The 25,160-nt window shown below is 37.7% G+C and overlaps 3 protein-coding genes across 5 annotated transcripts in view; 1 reads left to right on the top strand and 2 right to left on the bottom strand.

Annotated features, from left to right (window-relative positions):
• Positions 1-106: 106 nt before the first annotated feature.
• On the bottom strand, positions 107-7,318 carry pbx2 (pre-B-cell leukemia homeobox 2). The gene is made up of 8 exons (XM_056762040.1): positions 6,897-7,318; positions 6,209-6,282; positions 5,073-5,317; positions 4,627-4,817; positions 4,411-4,546; positions 2,107-2,248; positions 1,909-2,003; positions 107-1,055 (listed from the first exon to the last, which is right to left on the bottom strand). The coding sequence occupies exons 1-8, from the start codon at positions 7,142-7,144 to the stop codon at positions 975-977; spliced, it is 1,212 nt and encodes a 403-aa protein (XP_056618018.1). The 5' UTR covers positions 7,145-7,318; the 3' UTR covers positions 107-974.
• LOC130432602 (G-protein-signaling modulator 2) lies at positions 6,410-14,271 on the top strand. Of its 2 annotated transcripts, none has more exons than XM_056762042.1 (5): positions 6,410-6,618; positions 8,923-9,471; positions 11,355-11,502; positions 11,827-12,059; positions 12,915-14,271. In XM_056762042.1, exons 2-5 carry the CDS (start codon positions 8,947-8,949, stop codon positions 13,047-13,049), a joined length of 1,041 nt encoding a protein of 346 aa, XP_056618020.1. In that variant the 5' UTR covers positions 6,410-6,618; positions 8,923-8,946; the 3' UTR covers positions 13,050-14,271. The 2 variants fall into 2 exon arrangements, with proteins under 2 accessions (XP_056618020.1, XP_056618019.1); XM_056762041.1 differs by lacking the exon at positions 6,410-6,618 and adding an exon at positions 7,924-8,597.
• A 5,225-nt stretch (positions 14,272-19,496) lies between these two features.
• ext1a (exostosin glycosyltransferase 1a) overlaps positions 19,497-25,160 on the bottom strand; it is a 36,557-nt gene continuing 30,893 nt past the window's right edge. The window contains exons 6-11 of one of the 2 annotated variants that reach the window (XM_056762491.1): positions 24,941-25,059; positions 24,065-24,160; positions 23,846-23,935; positions 23,532-23,692; positions 23,034-23,205; positions 19,497-22,667 (exon numbers count right to left, since the gene is read on the bottom strand). In XM_056762491.1, coding sequence (XP_056618469.1) covers positions 22,482-22,667; positions 23,034-23,205; positions 23,532-23,692; positions 23,846-23,935; positions 24,065-24,160; positions 24,941-25,059 — 824 coding nt within the window. In that variant the 3' untranslated portion in view covers positions 19,497-22,481. The remainder of the gene's footprint in view (positions 22,668-23,033; positions 23,206-23,531; positions 23,693-23,845; positions 23,936-24,064; positions 24,161-24,940; positions 25,060-25,160) is intronic. The other variant, XM_056762492.1, reaches the window with a different exon arrangement.

Here is a 25,160-nt window from a genome sequence, read left to right as displayed (position 1 = left end):
AAAATTGATTATTCAAATTGCAATTCTGACGTGTTTACGAGGTCAATTTGAGGGGAAGCCCATTACGATTTGTACAGAAATTCAATTCTCATGTATTCAGAAGTGATGAATGTGTACACAGACAGTCTTTATTGTAAAAGAGGTAGAGAATACAGGTGTTTCACTGTACAGAGAAAAGACAGCACTGTTGATATACTCATTCAAACGGTTAATAAAGACACGCAAACACGCCTCATTCATGTATTGGTACATACACAAACTCAGTAAAAAAGAGAAACGCACACACACACGCACACACAAAAACAATCTTTGGATTTTCTCTATTGCCCCCGTCACCCAAGCCAATTCTATCTGAGCGTTTGATAAACAATATAGACCAGTGATAACATTAATAATAGAACTATAATGAAAGCAGTCTTAATGCGTCTTTAAAAAGTTCCCCTTTTAACACCCAGATATTGCAGTAACAAATATTGAAAGTGATGTAGTGAGAACTGACAAATAAAACTACAATAAAAAATATGATGGCATATAACTAAAAACCAGTTTTGCATTCAGCTCTTCCTCTCACACAAACGCACTCAGACTCGCTCCGACCACAGAACAGCCTCATCGGTGAATCACAAGCAGAACAAATCTGTGCAAGTCGCCCATAAAAATATTTTTTGCGTAAATTAGTGCTGAACTATTCACACAATGAATTTTGTTCCGCTCGCAATTAATTAAATGCAAACGTTTACGCAATAAAGATTTGACGAACGATTTGCGCAAGCGATTTCTGCCCGCACTGAATTGAATTAGAAGGTTTTTGTAAAAGTGATTCACATAAACTCCTTCTGTTGTGTGTCACGAATGAGGCTCGATTTTACAAACGATAAAACTGCTATTGGGTAAAAGAGTGACCATCATTCTTCGGTCGTCACTTTTGTTCTCCGGTCTCCGAGCCAGACGTCAGGGTCGAGGGTTAAGTTTCATCAGTCCGAGTTGTCGGAGTGATCGCTTCCGGGTGAGGCGGCGGAGGGGGGCGTGTTCTGCTCCTGCCAGTTGCCGTTAGTCTGCAGAGAGAGAGAGTAAAAACAATTCCTCCATCACATATGTAGCCAAACATCAGTCCTAATTGTATTTTTTAAGAAATTGAACAAGTTGAGTTAGTTTAGCAGGACACAGAAACCAAAACATACACTCATAGAATTTTATTATTATCTGGAAAGACTCTTCTTTTTTATGTTCACACTACCAGTCAAAAGTTTTTGGACACTAACTCACTTATATGTATATTCTAGAATAATAATACTAAACTATTTTTTTATCGTGTTATATTTGATCATCTTCAGTGTAGTCACCATTGGATTAGAATTTGCAGACATTTTCTCAAGCAACTTCTTGAGATCTCACCCTGAGATGCTTTTTAGACAATATTAAAGGATTCCCCATTTGTTCTTTGCTCTTACTAGCTGCTCTTTCTAAATTATTCAAAGTTATCCATTTCAAAAAAAAAATTCATTAAACCAAATATTAATGTTGTCATGTTTGTTTGCAAAATGTTATTTTTATCTACTAAACTAAATTAACAGACATTCAAGCATACACTTTCAGATCAACAGTTATTTTCTAATACGAGAAACATTACACTTAAGTGTCCAAAGACTTTTGACCAGAAGCGTATATGAATGTGTATTATTAAAGAATGTTAATTGCAATGCAAAGGCTATTTTTTTAATGTTTGCTTATTATTATAAAATGAATGATAAATAAATTAAAACAAATAAAATCTGCATTGCAAAGTTATTAATTGCAGAAAATACGGTTCCAAAATAAATATATTTAAAAACACTTTACAACTTAAGCTGCAGATTGCACAGGTGTTTTTAAGTAGTAAGTGACAGAAGTGCGTGAATCCAAATTTACCTCAGCACCCATGTGATAGGAAGGCTGCTCGCCGTTCATTGGTGGAACACCGAGGAAACAGTCAGCTGACCCCGATAGCGAGAACGATCCTGAGCCTGTCACAAAACAGGCATCTTTTATTTTATTATGATCACAATACATCATGGATATGCAATATTTTAGCCAATTATATTTGACGAGTTCTAGACACAAACTAACCGGTGGAGTTTGGAGTGTGGGGCGACTCCTCGCTCTGTGTTGCTCCTAAGGCGGTCTTCATGGCGTATAGATTGGCCTCCTCCTGGAACTTGCCGATGTTCTTCTTATAGCGAATCCTCTTGTTGCCAAACCAGTTGGACACCTGTTACGAATTCAGAGCTAAAATGAGACTGACATCTTGCTGGTGACTCATGCAGCACATCAAACCCAACCAACTGGAAATGACTCCGGAAGAAACAAGTGTGTTAGAACTAGGGATGACCGAAGTTTACCATTAACCACGTTTAAAAACAACATGGTTAAATAATTGTAAAGGTTCCGTTGCACAGAGTGTTTATGTTGCACAAAATGAAAACAAAGTTACACCAGTGGTGCACCAGTTTAAGAGCCGTGCTTATCAAAGATATGGAGATTACAGCACACACTAGATTAACTAAGGCAGACAGGTCAAACAGCCAATGTCACATGTACATTCACAATCAAGGCTGTAGGGGTGACAGTTCAGGGCTCAACCCCAAGGAGTTTTTCTACTGGCCCGGTCGGGCAAGTGATTCAAATTTTTACCGGCCCTGCCACATAAAAGTATTAAATAAATTATTTTCATTTTATTTGTTTTACCTGTCCTATGTTATCTTAATAAATAAGATCATTCTACCATAAAAACTATTTGCCTAAAAACTATTACTTAACAGAAATTTCAAATATTGTTGACAACTAACCAGAAAGTAATAAAATAAAAAACAAGTAATCAAAGTATTCAGTAGCAAATACACAAATAATTAGTCTTTGGAATGAAATATAGAATATATCTTACAATACCTTACTATAAGATAAAATTCAAGCATTTAGGAGCTGTTCTGACTCAATCATGAGTGATTTTGTCTTTGTCCTTTGTTGTGTGATGAACATTAAAACAGATCTTTATTAAGCTGTTGTCACTTTTAGAGATTGCATGCGTTTTGTTTCCAAACTGTTCATTTAAGACATAATGGATTACTTTTACACGGATGGTTGGTTGCTGATGTGGACATGTTGCAGCATTTTATGTGCAAATTAGTAATGTGCGGGTCGTCACAACCCACAGGTCGAGTTGGGGAGGGTACAGAAATTGTGTAAACTTGTATGTTGCGTGCAATTCCCTATAACCTTTATTAAATATTTGGGAATATATATTTTCATATTTGATTAGGTTCTTTGATAAGGTTACAATACCTAGGCCTATGTCGCAATGTAACTTGCATGATGTCCCTAAACCAAACACGTCATTTAATGGTCGTGGGGCGTGTTGTAAAAATAGATACAGTGGTGCGGGGAGGGCTGAGGCAGGCCAAATAATTTCATAACAGCTAGACCTGCAGGTTTGAAAAGACCCACACCTGAACATCACTAGTGCATATGCCTGTTTAAGAGTAAGAAGAAGTGAAAGAGAACTCAATTCAGTATTTTTCAAGATTTGTCTGTGATGCAGCTTTTTGGCCGTGTGCACATTTCAAACACCCTGTGAGAACAGAATTGAGTCCATCTTCTTTAGGATATTTAAATGTGAAAATGATAAACTTTCGTTATGATACATGTCTGTCAACTGGCCCAAGGGTCTCTCATGCTGGCCCCCGGCCGTCTTTATAGTTGAGCCCTGCAGTTGGGCTTTCAGTGAAGCGTAAACAAACAAAGCGGGATATAAATGTACATAGTCACTGGACAAGAAGTGTTGCATCGAGGACAGCTCACCGGATTCAAAATTTACTCCTGATGAAAGTTGAACCACTTCTGGTATATTTATTAAACAATTACCGAGCTTTGAACGCTATTTAGCGAATGTGCTCTATATCATTTTGAAAAATCCATTATTGTTTGCTGTGAATGAAAACGGTAGGGAAACAAAATACATGTGATCCATGTGGGCTAGCTCTTAAAGGGACAGCAGCCTAAAAAACATCTCTGTTTTAATACAAAACTAAGACAAAACACACTCACACGCCTGACTGATTCACTTTAATAACTTTAATATGGTTTCATCTATATTTCATGTATACAGTGAGGACTATGAAGTGTTATTTTACATACTCCTTTATTCAGTTTCTGTTCCTGATTTATTTAGGTAACATAGGAAGAAAACAAACTAATAACAGAACAATATTAGTTATTTATTACGGTGCAAGTAGAAATTTTGGCAGGGTCTGTAATAATGTAGAAATGAATGACTAAATAATAATAGTCGTAACCGTGATAATTCCTCAGACTATAAGCGTAACAACAAAATCTATAATCGTTGCATCCCTAGTAAAAAAAGTCAGAAGATCTCACCTGAGACACAGTTATACCACACGTCTTGGCCAGCTCTTCTTTGGCTTCTTCACTCGGATAAGGGTTCGATAGATGTGAATAGAAGTACTCGTTCAGCCCTTCTGTGGCCTGTTTGCTAAAGTTACGCCGTTTACGCCTGACGACACAAGTAGAAGATAAACACACGTATCTGGTCTTCCTGAACAATAACGTAAGCGTTTGTCTGTGTGTACGCACCTGGCATCCAGGAAGCGTGAGCGCAGTATCATGACGGCTTCGCAGGTGCTCTGCTTCAGCTGCGTCTGGATGGAGCTGAACTTACGGTGGATGATGGCCACCATGCGCTCGATCTCGCGGGGAGAGACGGGACGCGTGCGAGACTGTTCTCTCAGCAGATTCATCACATGGGTGGTGAACTCGCTGCAGGCCTGAAAACAGCGATGACGTTATTAACATCATCGACATTCATGGCTGCAATGTCATCAGCAACCATTCATAAAAAATTCTGAAAGATTAAATTCCCAACGATCTTTAATAAACGTGAAATATTTTACGCATGACAAAATCAAGCCAATAAGACCATATCTGATTCTTAACGAGCCGCAATGTGTAGCTGGATTTTTTTCAATCATTGACATTTCACACTGGGCGGAGCCACCCGGCAAGATGGCAGCGATATGTACCTGCTCATATTTTTCCAGCTCTGTGTGGTAAATAGTCCGAATTTGGCTCAACTTGCTTTTATAGTCGGAGTGCTCCAATGAGCTGTCAGGAGACATCCCACCGGAGCTGGTCGCCGCAGAGACTGCGGCAGCAGCTCCGCCCCCCTTTTCCGGGCCGGCAACACCTTCGGCTAGCAGCATGTTGTCCAATCGCACGAGCTGCGGGTCCGGAGGTTCCTCTTCATGAGCGTTTCTCATGGAAAGGCCTAAAACAACAAGTTTATCAACTGTGAAGCAACAAAAGGTTCTGCGATGGCACATACTATCTTAATCAAATCAAAATGAGATTAATCTATGATTTGTGTAGCGCCCCACAACAATTCCCAACATCAATATTTTTACTTCAAATGTAAGTTAGTGTTGCGGTAGTGTGCATGAAACAGTGCAGCATGCATTAGTAAGATTAATGATTTTCTCACAGGCTGCCAAACCACGAAAATGAAAAGCTTCCATTAGACACACAGCCATTTAATTACTAACAACCCCATTAACATTTCAATTCTTGCTTAATGTTAGTATAAATATTTAATATTCCCAGTTAAAACCCAAGTCAAATCAGTAGCTGTTTATTGCCCCTAACTTGGAAATAACTGATTAAATGCTAATTGAAAACAAGTATTTTTTGGCTTTGTGAACCAGACAAACCAGGTCATGTAAAAAAAACGTACTTCTAACTCATACAAATAGTAGTTTTGCATATTATGTATAATAAGACAAATGTTTGGGAGAAAGGCTGTATTTATTGATCGTTTTAGAAGCAGTGCAATGCAAACCTGACCTGCAGATCAACCCATTAACCATCATGCCATTGTTGTGCAAATGGGCCTCTATTCAAACACATGCAATGGGCATCACACAGAAATAATGGGGTTTGAACAAAACATTGACAAACAACAGTTGGTCTTATTATATGTTGTTATATTGGGGGGATTTTTTGGTATGTTGTGAATGTATAATATATCCTATCTGGCTTTGTTCTGGGCAGAACATGGCGCCCTGTGCTGAACCCAATGCCAACTTTTAAACCAATAATAAAGTTAACACTTACAGTTATAACTTAAAGCCCTTTTAAAATGACATGCACGGTCATAACTTACCTGTTTTCTCTTTAATTTCACACAGCACACTGAACAGAGCGGGTTTCATCCGATGACAGTTTAAAGCGTGTTTTCTGTCACCAAATAACAAACAAAAGTCAGTCGGCTAACATTAGCAAGCTTTCTCAGTAAGACTGCCTTTACAAACATGTACATTAATAATACAACACTTTCAAAGCTTTATTTGGACCTAAACGATATTTTTATTTCTATATAATGTATCACATATCCTCTCACATTACTGTTAAATGGTAACTTATGTACCATAGCATTTTATCTTCAAGCTGTGATTTGTCATTTCGTAAAAGGAATAAAAATAACCAAGTTTTTTTGGGGGGGGGGCATAATTGGTTAACTTTAATTATCACACATAATTATCGTGTGACGTTTGTATTTCAACGGTGAACGTGGTAAGTTTAGCAAGTCAAGAAAACGTAAACAATAGCGGCTAACATGCTAACTTTAGCATATAGGCTAATCGTACGTTTGAATAAAAACGACCTTATATTTCAGTTACTCGTAGTATTATATTGTAGTTTATATGCGTTTAAGATTAAATGTCGTCATTAACAGTAGAAGTTTTCAACCGTTCTCTACAAAGTAGACGCCTGTCTAGCGACCGTTAGCTCGATCCTTAACTCACAAGTTTTTAAAAACAACAATTTCGAAAAAAAAGTATAAAACTTACTTTGCTTGAGCTTCGTCTAAACTTTGGTCGGTTATGGTCATGATCTGCTGTAGGATATCACCGATGTCCCGCCGGTTGTCGTGTCCATTTTCGGTGCCTTCGAGGCCCCCGGGATCGCCCCCGTCGGGCCGGTGTTGCGAGGGAGGGTGCACCGCGTTGAGAGGATGCATTCCCGGGTGGACGCTCAACCCGAGGCCGCGGCTTGCGCTGGGCCTGTTGCCTGTAATGGGCTGCTGCGGCTGCAACATCCTGAGCAGTGCGTTAATCTAGTGTGTGTGTGCGAGGGTGTGTGTCCATGCATCACCACGCTGGAGTCCCCTAGCGATTGACAGACAAAAATAAAACGTGCCCTTGCGTGGACATCGAAAATGTGCACAAGTGCATGTATTGTGAGCTATGCAGTTTAATCCGCAGGCCTGTTTCATGCAGCTTGCAATGAGAGGTAACAGAAATAAATCTGATTAAGTGCATGTGTTCATGTGCATTGCTGATCCCTGGAGGATTTCAGTGCACAAATATGATAAAGGCCATTTGAGGTCTTTGAAGAATCTAGATTTACTTCAATATACTATAGTTAATTAAAGTATACTTTAGTAGTTTTATCTGGTTAGTTGCTTGTATTGCAACCTTTGTGCATGGTGACAAAATCTTGTAATTCAAATAAAAGAACATAACGCAAAAGAACAATACACCTTTAAAAATAAAGGGCCTTAACGGTGCCATAGAAGAACCCTTTTTTTGTCTTAACGGTTCCATAAAGAACCTTTAACATCTGAAGAACCTTTCTGCTTCACAAAAATGTCTTTGTGGTGAAAAAAGGATCTTGAGATTTTAAAATGGTAAAGGTGGTTCTTTAAAGAACTGTTGACTGACTGGTTCTATGTGGACCCAAAGATGGTTCTTCTATGGCATTGCCGTGAAGAACATTTCACGCACCTTTGTGTACTGGAAAAACATTGCTAAAGGTTTATTCACCCTTTGTTTGTAACGTTTGAACTGTTACGCTCTTGCATGCAGGTGACTCAACGTACACTACATCTGTAGGTGTATAGTTTACATAAGCCTGAGGGCTTCAGGTCTGAGTTTGACAAAAATGCAGGGCCTGTTATTTGGTGCTTCTGCACGGAATGTTAATGAAGGATTTAGTTTTGAGCCTATTCAGAAATGCACATACTTGGTTTGTTTCTCCCGTACGCGTTGCCTTACTGTATGTCATCGACTTTAACTTCTCTTTTTGCTGGCAGTCAACAGGAAATCTGCAAAACCACAGATTGTGTCAAACAAACAGGCCGGCAGTTTTGGCACGTCAGAATAGGAAGCTGTTAAAAATAAGCAAACATTGCCTATATCTATCATTACAAAAAAGAATCAATAAAACTAAAATGATGAAAGGTCAACCTGATGTGACTGTAAGTGTGTGTTTTAATGCATCAAGTTATTCCACGTGTTCAGCTGACACGAGCTGTATAAATAGGGGTGGATCGGGGCCAAAGAGAAGAACAGGAAGAGAAGTCAGACTGTCGGGTGGTGAAACTGTCGATACATCGTGTCAGTGTTTAGCTCTTTTCAAATGATTCTTGTGAAGTTTGGCTGAGATATGTGGCAGCTATTGCGTGTCCGTACACGGAGGTGAGACGCATGTGGGCTTCACCTGACATTCCCTTTAGAGGACTTCATTTGTACTCTCCTCGGTTTGAGAAGGTAAGGAGGGCCATAAAATATCAGCCGTCTTCTGTTGGGTCAACACGAGAAGTCTCAAGTTGAGACTTAACTTACTGAAATAAGGAGAGTTCTGAGCAATTTTACTATGCTGGGCTTTGATAACAGATTTTATCAACACACCTTGATCAGATTAGCTGTTGCTTCTTCACATACGGTAGGTTTTATTTTTACAGCAAGATAAAGAAGTTAAGGTTCTATAAATGTCACAGTAACGTACAGCAAGCGTCCGTAAAGACTCCCTCAAGTGTCTTGACTTGTCGGAAGTATGTAAATAAGGATTCTCATATCTTTCTTTTTTTTTTAGCCTCTCGTGTTTTCTCCATGGGCTATGGAGAGCTCCGTAGAAGCGAATGTGAATTGCCCAGAGATCAAAGTTGAAAGCCCAGAGGACAAGCAGTTGGAAGCTCTTCTCATTCTGGAAGAGGGCGATGAACCGGCGGATCTGATAAACAACGGAGAGCGAGCACGGACAGTACTGAGAGTCAAGAAAAGTGATGAGGACGAAAACGATGATACCATTGGAGAAGACCACGCGCATGACCACAACAATGTGCAACGAGATAAAAATGACTGTGAAGTAACAGAAGCCGAAAGGAACGACGAGGGAGACGTCAATTCAGGAGGTCAACGAGAGAGAAAGGTGGACGGGGTGGAAAATATTACGAAAATGGATGAGAGATTGTCAGGAGGAGCGCGAGAGACAGCTGTGACGCCCGAGAAGATGCCTCAAGAAGAAACACAGGAACCAGAAGAGACCAACACGGATACGTCGACTCGAGATAAACCAAGTGCTCAAGTAGATGTTAAGCTACGGCCCAAAGACAGACTGAGCCCTGAAGATGCGAAGCAAACGGTAAGACCACCAAGTGATGATCATTTAACAAATGTGTCATTTTTACAGACCGAAGAAATGCTTTTTAGTTCTGTTTTGATAAAAAAATCATCAACCTATGTTTGGGTGAGACATTTCCAAAGACCCTTTTCAGTTTACAGCACAAGCCACAAACCAGGATTTGTTTCCTAGATTTGCTATCCAGTGGAAAATAATATTAGAGGAAGAGACAAAAAATAATTTTACTTCCACAATTTGATAGATTTCTGAGTGAAACAACAGATTCGATGAGAAACTTGATGATTTCACATATTGGGAAATGATAATCATAATTTAAAATGTATATTATGCAGATACTTTTATCCAAAGTTAATGTATACATCATGTGGGATTTGTGGGATTGAACCCATGACCTACGTGTTGCTAACACAGCTTAACTACAGGAACAAATATTGACATTTTTATTACCTAGGAAAAAAAGCGAATACTTCATATTATTTTTATTAAGTAAGTTCATGTACACTTTGTTTAGGAAGTATTCTATTATCAGGGTATCTGTAGCATACTTGTAAGGGTACTGTTTCAGTACTACTTGGAACTAAATTGCCCCACTTTACACTATTTAGTCATTTAAGTGTATACCTTGAGTACATAAGTAGTTTCAAACTATGTTTGTAAGTGAACTTCTAGGTATTCTGATAGTTTACTGCTTCAATACTTGCGGCCCCTTTTCGAAGTATATCAGTAAACCACTTGTTCATACTGAAATAAACTTGTTTGTGTACTAAGAAAAACGTAGAAAGGATGTATACTAATAGCACACTTGAATAAAAACACAGTCTCACAGGAATTCGTGACATTGTCACAAACTATAATCTATTAAAGGGGTCTTATGACACGGCTAAAACAAATACTATGGTATGTTTTAGATGTAATGCAATGTGTAAACACGATTTAAGGTTCAAAAACGCTGTATTTTGCACATACAGTGCATGTTTGTGTCTCCTCTTTGCCCCGCCTCTCTTAAACGGACGGATTTTTACCAAGCTCACCAATTGGCCAGTTAACCGGTGCGTAGTGATTGGTGGAATACTGCAAGTGTGTGACGGAAGTGTAACGCCTCTTACCATATTTGTAACATCAGGTTCCAAAGCAGTTGTACTGACACCTTACTTGTGTATACATTTGGGTGGTCTTAGTCAACTCATACCATGAATTTGTGGGGGTGTTGTTAGACGAGGCGTTTCAGGCAGGTCTGGGTGAGCGTTCGCTTTTAGAAAGAATGCATCTTTTCTTGAATTTCCCCCATTTTTTCGTGTCAGTCAGCTCGACTTTCAGTCTTACTTATTTTAATATGCACTTTCTTTCATATGTGTAAATATATATCAACGCAATCTGATGGGAATTCATACCTACTTTACGAGGTGGCTCATTGGCCTGAATTCCTTTTTACCACGATCTCATTTGTATGTTTTGTAATGATTTTACTTTGCCCTTGTGACGTTAGGTTTAGGGGCGGGGTTAGGTGAGCCATTTATCATTGCTTTGTGAAACTCCCGCTTTAGCTAAATTAGCCATTGCGGCTTTGACTTTAGGGTTTGGGGTAAGGTGTTGGTTGGCCATCTCCTAAAACATGTACTACTTCTTTTTATATCAGGCTATAAATATATAAATGTAAATACACACGTTGTCTTTGTAGTGGAAATTGATGTCCATGAAAACAATAAATTTTGTGCTATTGCCACAAACTGCCTTGAGATTATGTTGTTAATAAATGTCTTTTTGTAAGGGTGGTCAATGAAAATAGTTAGGAATTCCCGTGAGATCAGACCATCACAACATACCTGTCTAATAAAACACAGTTTGTGAGTGAAACATATTAACACGTTTGTTTTTTGTTTCAGAGAATATCAGATTGTCCAGACGCTCTGTGTGAGCTGCTGTACGCTTTACAAGAGGGCAGAAGATTTAATGACCAGCGCTGTTCTTTTCGACTGGAGGGGCGCAGAAGATGTTACTCTGAACCGAGCACACCGCGCCACAGCCAGAGAGGTGAGATACAACCTAGTCCTAAAATATACTGTAGACACATCAATGTGTTTTCATGTACATAGTGCATGGGTGTGCTTGGTGCATTCAGGACTTTTAGAATTTTTTCATCCTCATGCTGAAAATATGATTCGATCATCTGTGGAAGATGTAAGACGATATTTTGAGAAATGTCTCAGTGGTTTGTGTTAATACAATAAAGGTTGACGGGCTCAATGTTGATCGGTTCTTTCAAAATATCTTCTTTTGTGTTTTGCAGAATGTAAATGATGTAAATGATGACTGAATTTTAATGCTTAACAACCTGACTCGTGTTATTCCGAACAGTGTTCTTCTCCTCCATGACTTCACTTCAGAAGGATGAGTTCTTCGATTTGTTGGCGACCTCGCAGGGTCGCCGTCTGGATGACCAGCGAGCAGAGCTCCAGGACATTCCTTCTGTCCCCCCGCCCCCCAAGCCCAAACAGAGAAAGAGCAGCTGTAAGGTCACGGAGGTCAGGCAAACGGTTCCCAGACAAACGGCAGATGAGGACTTGTACAACATGATCGTGGTCTCTCAAGTGAGTGTTGAAATCCTGTCGCACAAGATGGAACGTTCAGTCATTTTGTTAATATGTATTTTGGCTCAAACAGTGGAACATACATATAAAATATAATACATAAACACATTTTAAATTCAAATCTTATAGGCATTTTTTACGTAATACTTATGGAATTCCTCCTAAAAACAGAAAGTAAAACTATATCAATACTAATATGCACAAATATCGCTGGAAATATTTTGTGTTACTTTAAAGGGGTCATATGGTGCCTATACATGTTTTTCTGTGTCTTTGGTGTGTTACAAGTTGCCCATGCATGTATTAGACATGTAAAATTGCTCAAATTAAAGTGTCGGAACAAAAGATGCATTCTATATAGAAGCGAATACTCACCCAGACCTGCCTGAAACGCCTCGTGTAACCACACACCCACAAATCTGCGTCAGTTCTCGGTATGATTTGACTAAGACCACCCAAATGCTAAGTAAGGTGGTGTACCTGTCAGTACAATTGCTTTGGAACCTGATGTTGCAAATATGGTAAGAGGTGTTACATTTCCATCACACGCTTGCATTATTCGAACAATCACTAAACACTGGTTAACTGGCCAAGTTAGAGTGATGAGCTTTGTAAAAAAGTGGCGGGGCAAAGAGGAGATACAACCATGCACAGAACCTTAAATCATGTATAAACATTGCATTACATCTAAAACAAACGATAATATTCGTTTTAGCCGTGTCATTTGACCCCTTTAAACTCAAATTGTATTGTTTTCACATTCATCATTACTTTTTAAAAGACCACGAAAATTCTCTTCTCCATCGCACCAGCCTCCAGAATGTCTATCTTCATCATTTATTTGTACACTTTCAGGGGCAGGGCCGTATCGAGGAGCAGCGCTGCGCAGCTCCGGGGCCGATGGACGATGAAGATTTTTTCTCTTTGCTTTTAAAGGTTCAGGGCGGTCGAATGGATGAACAGAGAACAGATCTCAAACCTGTTCATTAATAGATGATATGAGAATCAAACTAAAGGTTCCTGCTAGTTCTGGGCCTGTTGTCATGTTATGCAATGTGTGAGTTTATGAATCTTTCCTGTCCAAAAATGAATAACTAAGATCAGACTACCGATATAAGAACATTGCACTACTTCTCAATGTTGCCACATAGATTGCACTTCAAATAGTAGCTGATGCTCTTGCTTTAAAAGGAAATTTGAAGGATTTCTTCATGTTTCTATAGTATGTGCATGCCCTGCTACAGTATCTAAATAAAAGCAAAAGTGTAATTGTGGTTAAATAATGTGCATTATGGTCTTTTATATTATGAAAACAAATACAAATTAATGGGGTCGTTTAAAGATTTTATGAACCTTTTGAAGTAACAAATGTATCAGATATATTTATTAAATATAAACTATTATGTAACCGTAAATGTTCTAGTAGTAACATAGGACACAAACAACTAAAGTTTTAAAAGTGCTATTGCTAAAAGGACAATATTTAGCAGCTCATATTTATATTCTGCAGAAAGATAATAGTCCTCTATGGATCCATAAAGTCAAAAATGGTTCTTCTATTACATCATTTAGCACCTATATTGTAAAGATTGTGCTGTTTAACTCCATTATTTTTTATACAATACTCTTACATTTATATTCCCAAATAGATCAGATGCATGATAAATAACAGCGTTAAAGAGTAGACAATTTAATTTAGAATCCCTCATTTGTTCTAAAACCAAATTTGTTTACATATACATTTTTAATTTAGATATGGAACACATGCTTTTATCTAAAATAATATGACAAAATCTAGAAGACAATTCGAATTGGGCTTTAGTAAAGTACATTAGAGTAGATGCCAATTAAACTCTGATGAGTTGCATGTATAGCACGTCATGTTGTAACTATCCATGCTTAAATGTGCTATAAAATGATGTCAATTTCTATTTCTACCTGAACTCAAAACTACAGTCAAAGCTGACTTAAGTTGTGTATTGTGTTCACGGTTTGTTTCATAAACATTAAATCTGACAGAACCAAAAACATCACTGTAAAGAGTTTTAGAGATACAAATTTATATTGTCAAGAAAATTATTGTCAAGAAAATTAAGCAAATGGTTACACAATATACCATAACTTTAACATATAAATGAATATTATATGCTACAATTATTTGAACGTAATGAAATGATAACAATACATTGATTAAACTGTAAATAATACATCATTACAGCGTTTTTGTCCAATACTTTTTTCAAACAAATAAATAAAATTCCACTGTTACTTCTGTTATTTATCCACTAGATGGCGAAAGACACTCGCGAGTTTATCTGAATTTTAAAACGTTAAGGGTAGGGATTAGACTAGTCCTAGACAAAAAAATGTAGAAAACGACTTGCACAGACATGTCTAAAAATACATCATTGCCTTTGTGTTGTCTCCATATGGACAAGTAATGTTATTAGTAAGGCATGTTTGTTAAAATCACGTAAATGTCTTATTTAAACCAAGGCCTAGTCCTGGTTTAAAATAATCCCTGTCCAGGAAACTGCCCCAAATGTTATTGCATTGGCAAAATATCACCCAGTGCAATTTACATTTAGTCATTTAGCAGACGCTTTTATCCAAAGAGACTTACAAGTGGGGTAGATAATGGAAGCAATTAGGACAGCATAAGTACAACAAAAGCATAAGTGCAATCAAAAAGAAGACTGGTCTCATATAGCCTAATACAGTATACAGAACCATTCATTCATACAATTTTTTTTTTTTTTTTAGAATAGAGAAGAAAAGAGTCAGAACAGATCAGTCAGATGTTGGCGGAAGAGATGTGTTTTCAGGCGTTTCTTAAAGATGGCTACAGAATCTGCAGATCTTGTAGCAGTGGGCAGATCATTCCACATAGGTGGAACAGATCCGGAGAAGGTGCGCGAAGGGGGATTTTTTACCTTTATGGGATGGAACCACAATACGTCGTTCGTTTGCAGTGCGTAGGGATCTGGCGGGTACATATCTCTGCATTAGCGATTTAAGATAAGGTGGTGCCGAACCAGTAGTGGTCTTGTAGGCCAGGAGCAGAGTCTTGAATTTATTTTAAGATATGGTGGCCCAAAGTGATAAATGATAATATTAAACAATAGTTAATATGAAAGATGTTTATTAAAAATATATAATACATATAATCCAAAAATATCAATATTTCTATTTCTCCTTAGAGATTTTAAAAGAAACATCTTTAGAAGAAACAATTCCATCAAATCTTCTGAGCCATGGACGAGTAATGCAGTTTTCAATGAGTAAAATTATTATATTGAATAAAAATCTTAGAATGTAACCTTATCTGTAAAATGTAATTGCTTACAACAACTGTAAACAGCCGTTCATATGAATTAAATTTGCATTTGTGGTAAAGAGTCTGTTGTAAATAAAACATGTCTGAGTTTATCTCCTTGACCCTCCTTGAACCCTCCGCTCACCTGTGACCTGCGTGTCTCGCAGGGGTCCAGATTTATTGCTCCATCTCAAACCACAGGGTCACGGTGTGTGAATGAGGTTGAGCTGGATGAGAAAACAGTCAACGGGGCTTAAAAAACACTCAAAATGAGCCATTTAAAAGTGGACTTTTTATTTATCTTCTCAGATTTAAATGTCACTGCCTCTTCATTTTGTAAGCGGGAACACATTGACATTACGATTGTAAAGAAGCTTGTTAATCAAGCGCCGGCGGAGCGCTTCTTACATGGAAATGTGGGTGAAATTTATGTGTCTCTATAAATCTGATGATAAAATACGTTTCAGGCCTCTGTATTCATTCAAGTACATTCTGTGTCACGAAATGTAATTTCACAGAAGTAGCACATGGTAGGGTGTGCGGACCCTCCTGAATCATGCAAACATATTGGACATCTTTGGTTTACCTCGTGGAGTAAAATCTCTCTTTATATTCAGCTGTTCATCTCAGATCATTCTTTCAGAATACACAGAAAGATCTGATCTTAGATGGATGGACCTGAGATATACTTGAGTGTCACAGCTGTCAAAATCATCTGAGCGTATCTTCTGAATCAAAGAACAAGGGGGCCTGACCACAGTAGATGAGGGGTTTTTCACATTTGGAGTCAGAACAGCCCGTTCTCTAAATAAATAAGTATATGGGCAAAGGAATATATCACATAAAAAGACAAATGACAGAGTTTACATAATAAATATATATATATATATATATATTATGTATATAGTATGGGTATACAATATACCCATATTCCCATACTTTGCGGCTTGCCTTTTCGCCAGATAATTTTATACAATAAATACCTTAAAAGTTTAGTTTTGTATTGTGCATCACATATTTTTAAAGTTTAACCAAAACTAAGGTGGTGTTTAAAGCAAATGTGTATATATATATATATATATACAGTTGAAAGAAAAAGTATGTGAACCCTTTGGGTTTACTTGGATTTCTTCATAAAATGTGTTCTGATCTTCATCTAAGTCACAACAATAGAGAAACACAGTCTGCTTAAACTAATACCGCACAAACATTATACGTTTTTCATGTTTTTATTGAACACAACATGTAAACATTCATAGTGCAGGGTGGAAAAAGCATGTGAACCTTTGGGTTTAATAACTAGTTGACCCTCCTTTGGCAGCAATAACCTCAACCAAACGTTTCCTATAGTTGCAGATCAGACCTGCACAACGGTCAGGAGAAATTTTGGACCATTCCTCTTTACAAAAGTGTTTCAGTTCAGCAATATTCTTGATGTGAATCGCTCTCTTGAGGTCATGCCACAGCATCTCAATCGGGTTGAGGTCAGGACTCTGACTGGGCCACTCCAGAAGGCGTATTTTCTTCTGTTGAAGACATTCTGTTGTTGATTTACTTCTATGCTTTGGGTCGTTGTCCTGTTGCATCGTCCATCCTCTTGGTTTCATCTGTCCACAGAATGTTTTGCCAGTAGTGCTGTGGAACATCCAGGTGCTCTTTTGCAAACTTCAAACGTACTGCAATGTTTTTTTTGGACAGAAGTGGCTTCCTCCGTGGTGTCCTCCCATGAAGTCCATTCTTGTTTAATGTTTTCCTTATTGTAGATTTGTCAACAAAAATGTTAGCATGTGCCAGAGATTTCTGTAAGTGTTTAGCTGACACTCTAGGATTCTTCTTCACCTCATTGAGCATTCTGCGCTGTGCTCTTGCAGTCATCTTTACAGGACGACCACGCCTAGGGAGTGTAGCAACAGTGCTGAACTTTCTCCATTTGTAGACAATCTGTCTTACCATGGACACATGGACATCAAGGCTTTTAGATATACTTTTGTAGCCCTTTCCAGCTTTATGTAAGTCAACAATTCTTGATCGTAGGTCTTCTGAGAGCTCTTTTGTGCAAGGCATGGTTCACATCTGACAACGCTTCCTCAGAACAGCAAACTCAAAACTGGTGTGTGTTTTTTATTGGACAGGCCAGCTTTAATCAACACATCCAATCTCATCACATTGATTGGACCCCAGGTTGGCTGACTCCTGGCTCCAATTAGCTCCTGGAGAAGTCATTAGCCTAGGGTTTCACATACTTTTTCCACCCTGCACTATGAATGTTTACATGTTGTGTTCAATAAAAACATGAAAACGTATAATGTTTGTGCGGTATTAGTTTAAGCAGACTGTGTTTCTCTATTGTTGTGACTTAGATGAAGAAATCCAAGTAACCCCAAAGGGTTCACATACTTTTTCTCTCAACTGTATATATATATATATATACACATACATACAGTATATATATATATTTATATTTATATATATATAGACCCTCCATATTATTATATACGTACCTCCAAACATCCCTTTAAATTAACAACAGTTTTCTTTAATTTTTTAATATTTTACACAATTAAATAAATGCAAAATCAGCCTGCCATGCAATTATCATTTATCTTGGCTATTTGTATGTCTTATTTCTGTCTGTGAAACACAAAAACTTCATATAAGACCAATGCATTCAAATATTAATGTGATATTAATGTAAATATAATGTGTTACTTTGTTAAAAGTATTTTGTATTTTCTTTTCTGTCCAACCATATAAAAATGTAATTGCTTTCATAAGGAGTTGAAAATAGTCCATCTCAGATAAACAGAAGAACTTTTCGCTCATGCATTCTAATAAAACTTACTTCATTCAAATGAAATCTCCGGCACAATCAGTTTTGTTCTTGTTTTCTAAGCACATTACACTACAAGAGCCTATCCGACCCTGTTAGACCTGCAGCTAAACTCACAAATATCTGTGCCACCCTTCGTCTAGTCCAATAGAAAACTGAATGGTTATCCTACACATCAGTAATATCATTCACATTTTAAAATGAATATTTCTGTTCTATTACAAAAATGTAATTCTTTCATTGTTATCTGCCTCTGATATCCCACTGTGAGGTATTTTTTCATGAAAAGCCCCCTGTCTGATGTGTGGGGTGTGTGGTGTCAATGTGTCTGAATAATTCTGTAGAAATGAAAGGCAGGCGAGATCCTCCATCACTGCATCTGTTATGAGATTTATATAACAACAGCTGCTGGTTTCAGCATGAATGCTTCGGGTATTTCGATTTGGTTTTCTTTGAAGGCACCAGGACTGTGTCATACTCAGAAATGAATGGTGAATGTCCAATGAAGTCTGAAAATCTTAGAATCTGAATTGAGGTGGATCCAAAACGCCAATTCAGATTTGAATTTTAAGGCGAATTATGTGATATTGTGTCAGAAACGCTGTTGAATAAATGACATGTTAACATAAAATGTAGAACTGTTCTTCAAAATACTGACAGGTACCAAAGTGTCTCCAACAATAAAGGTGCATTATACATTACATTTACAACTTTTACGTGAATGCTGCAGTTTCTAAAAAACAACGTTGAAGAAAAACTTACTGTACTAAAAAAAGTCGTGTATTCTCACAAAGCATGTGTTGGATGACTGGAAAAGATGCATTCTCTCTTTCCATTATTTCACCTCCAACGTTTTTTGATGTGTTGCCAAATTTAACTAAAATTCCTCTCAAACCGAAAAACTAAACTCTACATTTTTGTTCAAACACACAGTAATCATAACTTGCATTTGAAGGATGAAAACGGTCCAGAACTCGTGGAGGATTTTTACTTTCACTCGGCTCAGCTGTCGGTGATTTATGAATGAGTTTCATCCTCTCATGAACTGATGTGTCAGATTTGTGCTTCATTGGTGCACATGACAGACTTTAATCAAACCACTGACATCTGAGGTTTATTGAGAGATGAAGGGTGTGTCATGAGAGTTTGTCCAAAAATAAAATTTCTGCCAGCATTTACTCACCTGTATTCATCTTCCATTTAACAGTCAAGAGATAAGAGTCAATGTGATCTGTGTGCTACATTGCAGACTTCTATGTACACCAAAGTACAACAATGACAAGTTATCAAATATCATTTATTTATATTTTTTATTTAAAAAAGGTAATCTCTTCAAAACCTTATTTCATTGTTCATAATAATGTAAAGTAATGTCTTTACAGGGTCCAAGGACGAAGCGAAGAAATCAACTACAAATCAGAACCATGAAGTCCTCGTCAGAGGGAAAAACACAAATACAAAGTGAAAGCATGATGTTTGATGTTCCTTGCAAACCGCAGGAATGTCGGTTACCATTTAGAAGAAGAATATAATGATCCTCATTTCATCTAAGGGCTTATTTTCCACCATTTCATCAAGGACGACAACTCGGATAAAAGGGTGTGTGGTTTTCCTGATTCCTTTATACTCAATGTCATCAAAATCCAGTGTTTGAGAAATAAATCTAAATTCATTTTGCATCAGCGTACAAGAACAAAAATATGCCCACATATAACAGAAGTCACGCTGGAGGAAAACTGCATTGAAGACTAATAGAATAATTAAGAGATGTCTAAAATAAAGGCACAATCATTTGAGACAAAAGAACAAGCGTGTGAGCTTTATCAGATCCTGATATATGTGACTAAAACCGCTCCATCCTCTGATGTATTTCACTCTTACAGATATTTCTCATGTCATTTCACAACATTTCACATCTATTCTGACGGACAGAAAACGTTCAGTTAACTCTGTACCAGCATTATTGTGCTTTCAAGAATACTAAAATAAGACAAATTTCTCTTTTAATGCAGTCGGATTCATATCTTAACTAAGAAAACAGCAAAAGCGTGACATCCAGTTTCAAATATTTTCCTAATATATAATCATATTTTAACGTAAACCGATAAAAAAAGAGTGAAATAAAAATGGAAATGTTTGTGTAATAGAGGTGGGTGGTATCAATGTAGTCTTACAATCTGAAAGATGTTGATCACATCTGTATTTTTATCATGGAAATCTAATTTTGTCTCTCTATCGCCATCTCGGTTTAAAACCCAAGACTGCAGATGACTTTATGCACTTCTCTTTATATTTGTGGCAGATCCATCAAATCATACCTGGCGGTAAAGTTTATAAATCATTATTATAAGCTTACTGTTATAATGATACAAACTGTCATACCACCTGAACCTACTGTACAACACTGAATCCTGTTGTGTTTAACAGTGTTTAACGGTTTAACCTGTTGTTGTGAAAAGATGAAATGACACAACAGAGTCGTTCAGTCAGGAAGAAACTTTCTTCCCAGAGATAGTTTAACAAATGTAGCTGTGGAAGTGTACCAGAAGTAGGCCCTTGATTTCTTAAGCCAGAATTATTTACAACTGGAGAAAACCTTTTCTATCCCTCCAAACTGAAAAGATAATGACTCTCAAGTTCTTAACAAACGAAAATCAATGGGAGACATGGTCACAGACTCCTGAAGCTCTGAATGAATATATGATGCTCTTCTGACCTGAAGATCTTGTATTTTTCACACGTCTCATTGATTTGTTGTGTTCACGTTATGCATAATTAATGTAACATCTACTTTCTTAACAACAGTGTATATTGTGCTTCGACATGAACCGTGTTTTAAACATGTTTAACAAACTGATCACAACTGCATTTAGCGTTGTGTGTGTGGAATAAAAGCAACAGTTTGCTATCTCGAGTAAACGACAAACACAAGCAACAGTTTAGTTGTTCGTCATTTCTGACTAAAGAAACATTGGAGATTGAAAAAAATATGAACTTGTATTTTAAGGAAAACAAACGGCACTGAAACAAAATGGGTGTTTACTTGTCTCAATATTCTCAATATTCATGAATCTGCAATAACCTTTTTATTTGCAAAAAGACCTAAGATGTTAAGTTTTGTTTTATGAAACAGTGTTCAATCTAAATGTCTGTCAACGAAGTAATAAAAATAAACTTGATTTAAGTACGTTATATAAAGAGGTAAAGCTTATCTCAAGATTATTTTCTTACCATGCTGGCAGATATTTTTAAACAACTAACAGAATTAAAAAGAATACAGAAAACAAGACTTTATATCTATGGTCATTTGCTTCTGAAACTAGAAAAAATACAAAGTCAGAAATTCTTTTTTTGGTATGCATGGGTCTCCAAATGTATCTTCAAATTAGAGGGGCTTTAACAAATATATGCACAGTTTCTGTAGACACTACGTAGATGTAATGAAGATTCTCTGAAATATGAAGAGAAGCAGCACTGTGTACATGGCCGCCGAGATGTCACTGCACCAGTAAGACTCTGAGAAAACCAGATAAAAACACAAGATATGTTTGTGGCATTGGATCTTGATACCAAAAATGGTACATCAACAAGGCTTCTATAGAACACAACTTTGGGCAAATTTAAAAAAAACATTACACTAATCCCAATGTAAGCAGCATGAACAAGGTGTTTTTGCATTTATACAAAACCCTTTTGAACTCTCAGAACTCCATCTGAAAGTTCAGGCACTGTGACGCTTTGATCTGCGTGTGACGGGCACGCTCAGATTCTCGGCAGGACGGCACCCTGCGTGAGTAAAAGGGAAGTAACACTTGCCGGATCAACGGAAGGCAAACATAATAAATATGCATCGACATCTCTCAAGGCCGGCGGTCGGTTCCGGAGGTCAACCGATGTGCGGTACTTCGCATTCCGACTGCGTGTGGATTTGTGCGTGCGGCTTTCCATCTCGGAGTGGGTTGTCATGGTCACCGTTGTCATTGGTATTACAGGAGGGGCTTGGAAGACAGAAAGCTGCCACAAGTGGCTTTTGGTCTTTGTGTTGTGCATCCAAATGCCGAATTCCATCCGCCTTGATCTAAACTTCAGACCTTTTGGACATTTACGATGTCGCACCATCCTAATTTCTTCCAACTATTTCAAGCACAACAACCCTCCACCTCCATCTCCTCCTCCTGAAGGATTATATTCCCCCATAAACACCCGAAGCGGGGTTCCGGAGCTCTCCGCGTGCCGTTATTCATCCCTGTTTGGAGGGACAGCGGATTTAGTCTGGTTAGAGTCTCTCGATGTCTCTGTACTTCTTGCGCAGGATGGACACCTGGTCTTTGAACAGAACGGGATCCAGTCTCATCTGCGAATGCACCAGGGGCATCGTGCCAAACCAGCTGGCAAATGTGTTCATGCAGGTCTGCCGCTGGGCGAAGTGGTCGGGATCCGCCCAGCGTGACGCGCGTGAAGTCTGCGGAGAACAGGGAGGGTCGGTTAACTGACACGCTTTCATTCACACACAATTGCGGGGTATTTTATACATTATTAGAAAAATACATAATGCTTTCTCTGTGCGCCATGTTTGTCCTTTCAAAACAATATATACATTGCATGATATTCACCCATATCCTGGCAATAACCATCTCACACAAGCACAAATTGCTCCGGCAATTAACCGCACACATTTAATAGAAAAACAGAAACTCAAGTGTTTTAATGAGGCGTTTTTTAAATTAACATCACATCAAACCCTTTCCCAGAATTTCACATTCGACTCTGCAGGAAAATAGTTTGAAAATGGAATCAAAGTTATATTTATGAATGGACATAGGTTCACCTGTACCATCATCGTCTCTTTGTACTGTTTCTTTTGAGTGACCTTGATAGGTGGCATCTTAGTGACAGAGGACACCAGGAAGTTCATGAGGATGTCTTCACAGTTAGACAGCTGGTCAATCATAGTCTTCAAGCTGGCCGGCAGGTAGTGAGTGAACAAGTAGTTATAATACCTGAAGTGGGAAAAGATGATCAATCAAATCCTTCCACTCTTACTTTGTTTCCCAAAACAAATATCTAAACATTCTTAAATCCAGACACATTCATTACATCTTGTTTTTTGAATTAAAATAAAAATAGCTCATTCTAAGATAATAAAAAACGCTTCATTGTGTAAGGTCTTTATACACCTCTGAACACAGTTATGTATTTTACATTGTATTTCTCTCCATAGATCCTCCAAACAATTACACACATCCCCTTTAAGAATGTTAAGATAATTCTGTTTGAAAATGAGACAATGGCAGTGAAGGTTTTGGATGACAGTAGTAAGAATGACCTGTGGTAGAAAGCTGCTCCTGTAAGCACCATTGAGTAGTCATTGGTCCACTTGGAAGTGTAGCCCCATCGCTCTTTGTTGATGTCCCAGAAATGACTTCGTGCTGGATATCCCACAATCCTATCTGGGAAACTGTGCCAAACAGTAAAGGCAAAATCCACCTGTGGAAACATTTACGGAAAATGTGTCTATAAAAACTCAAATGTGAAAGGTGCAAAAAGTAGATATAACTTTTTATTTTGTGATTTATTTATTTAGCTTTTTTCATTTTAATAGTCAAAATATTTATTTTCTGAATCTGATCCTTGGCTCACCTCAGTGGTTGAAAGCACCGTATCTTCATCCAGACTCAAGACTGCATCTGTTTTGATGACATCATAGGGCAGGAAGCGACTGCTCATCACCTGCACAGGTAATCGACACAAAACATCTGAATGAAAACTGCACTGACTGAACACGTGAACGTTCATTTCTCATGATGTTAGACATTTGATTTGATAAAAAGAGAAGATGAAGACTCGGTGGAGATTCACCTTGCTTTCACCCTCGATTACGATGACCGGGACAGATGTAGATGGCCAGCGGTGCTTCGCTGGTAAAGGTTTATCACAGTTCCACAGGACAATGATCTAGAAGAACCAGCAGAAAATATCAGATGATATGAACATCTATCAGTCCAACTATAAAGTCATGACTTTAATGTGCCCATCATATAGGTTTTAAAGGAATAGTTCACCCAAAAATTGTTCCCGATTGACAAATAAAAATGACTTTGGTCACATCAATGGGGACCATTTTTTTGGGGAACTATTCCTTTAAGATATTTTATAAAACATCAAACTCACTTGAAATAAAATGGAAGTCGTATACTATTATCTAAAATGTAATCTCAATATTTATTCGAATTTTGACAATGTTTTAAATATAAATTTTATAATAATTATTTATTATTTTATTCGATCAAATAAATGTTTAGTTATAACAGTTTTTTATTAACTTTTAATGAAAGAAACATCTATAACTGATTGAGAAATCATTCTCGTATTACATATTGTGCTTTCTTTATAGGAATACTTCATCTGTAAAGCAAACGCAAAATGGTTACAGATGGTTTTCCAACACTTCGCTTGTTGTCGATATTTTGCGTTTGGTTCACTTCTGCACATTCATCTTCATTTACATCAATTTTCTATATTAACGATATTCTGTAATTTCCCATCTTTAGCACAATTATCTTAATTTGATATAATATAATATCTAATATTTGATATATATCGGCTATGTTGTGGTATGAGTTGGTTTATCCACGCTCATTCTCAACAGCCTCTCACTGAGCAATGACTCGGTGTCTCAGAGGGTGTCGTTGTTATTCTTCTCTTCCGAACAATAAAGCACATTGAGGGTTATACCTGAGAACAGTACTGTGATTTGGCCACAGCCACCAACAGCTTGAAAATGGGTTGAGATTGAGACACAAGAGGTGTGACGGCATGAATGACAGCTGTGAATTTCTGCTGTGGTTTCACACCTGCGGAAAAAACAATCAACACCATTCACCCACAGCCCGAACACATTACACATATAGTCATAATATCCATCGTTTGTAATGGGAGATGTGATCGTGCTGCA

The sequence above is a fragment of the Triplophysa dalaica genome, chromosome 12 (genome assembly GCF_015846415.1).
Source record: "Triplophysa dalaica isolate WHDGS20190420 chromosome 12, ASM1584641v1, whole genome shotgun sequence".
Taxonomy (NCBI): Eukaryota; Metazoa; Chordata; class Actinopteri; order Cypriniformes; family Nemacheilidae; genus Triplophysa; species Triplophysa dalaica.
The sequence above is the reverse complement of the archived record's forward strand: the minus strand, read 5'-3'. Positions and strand labels throughout refer to the sequence as shown.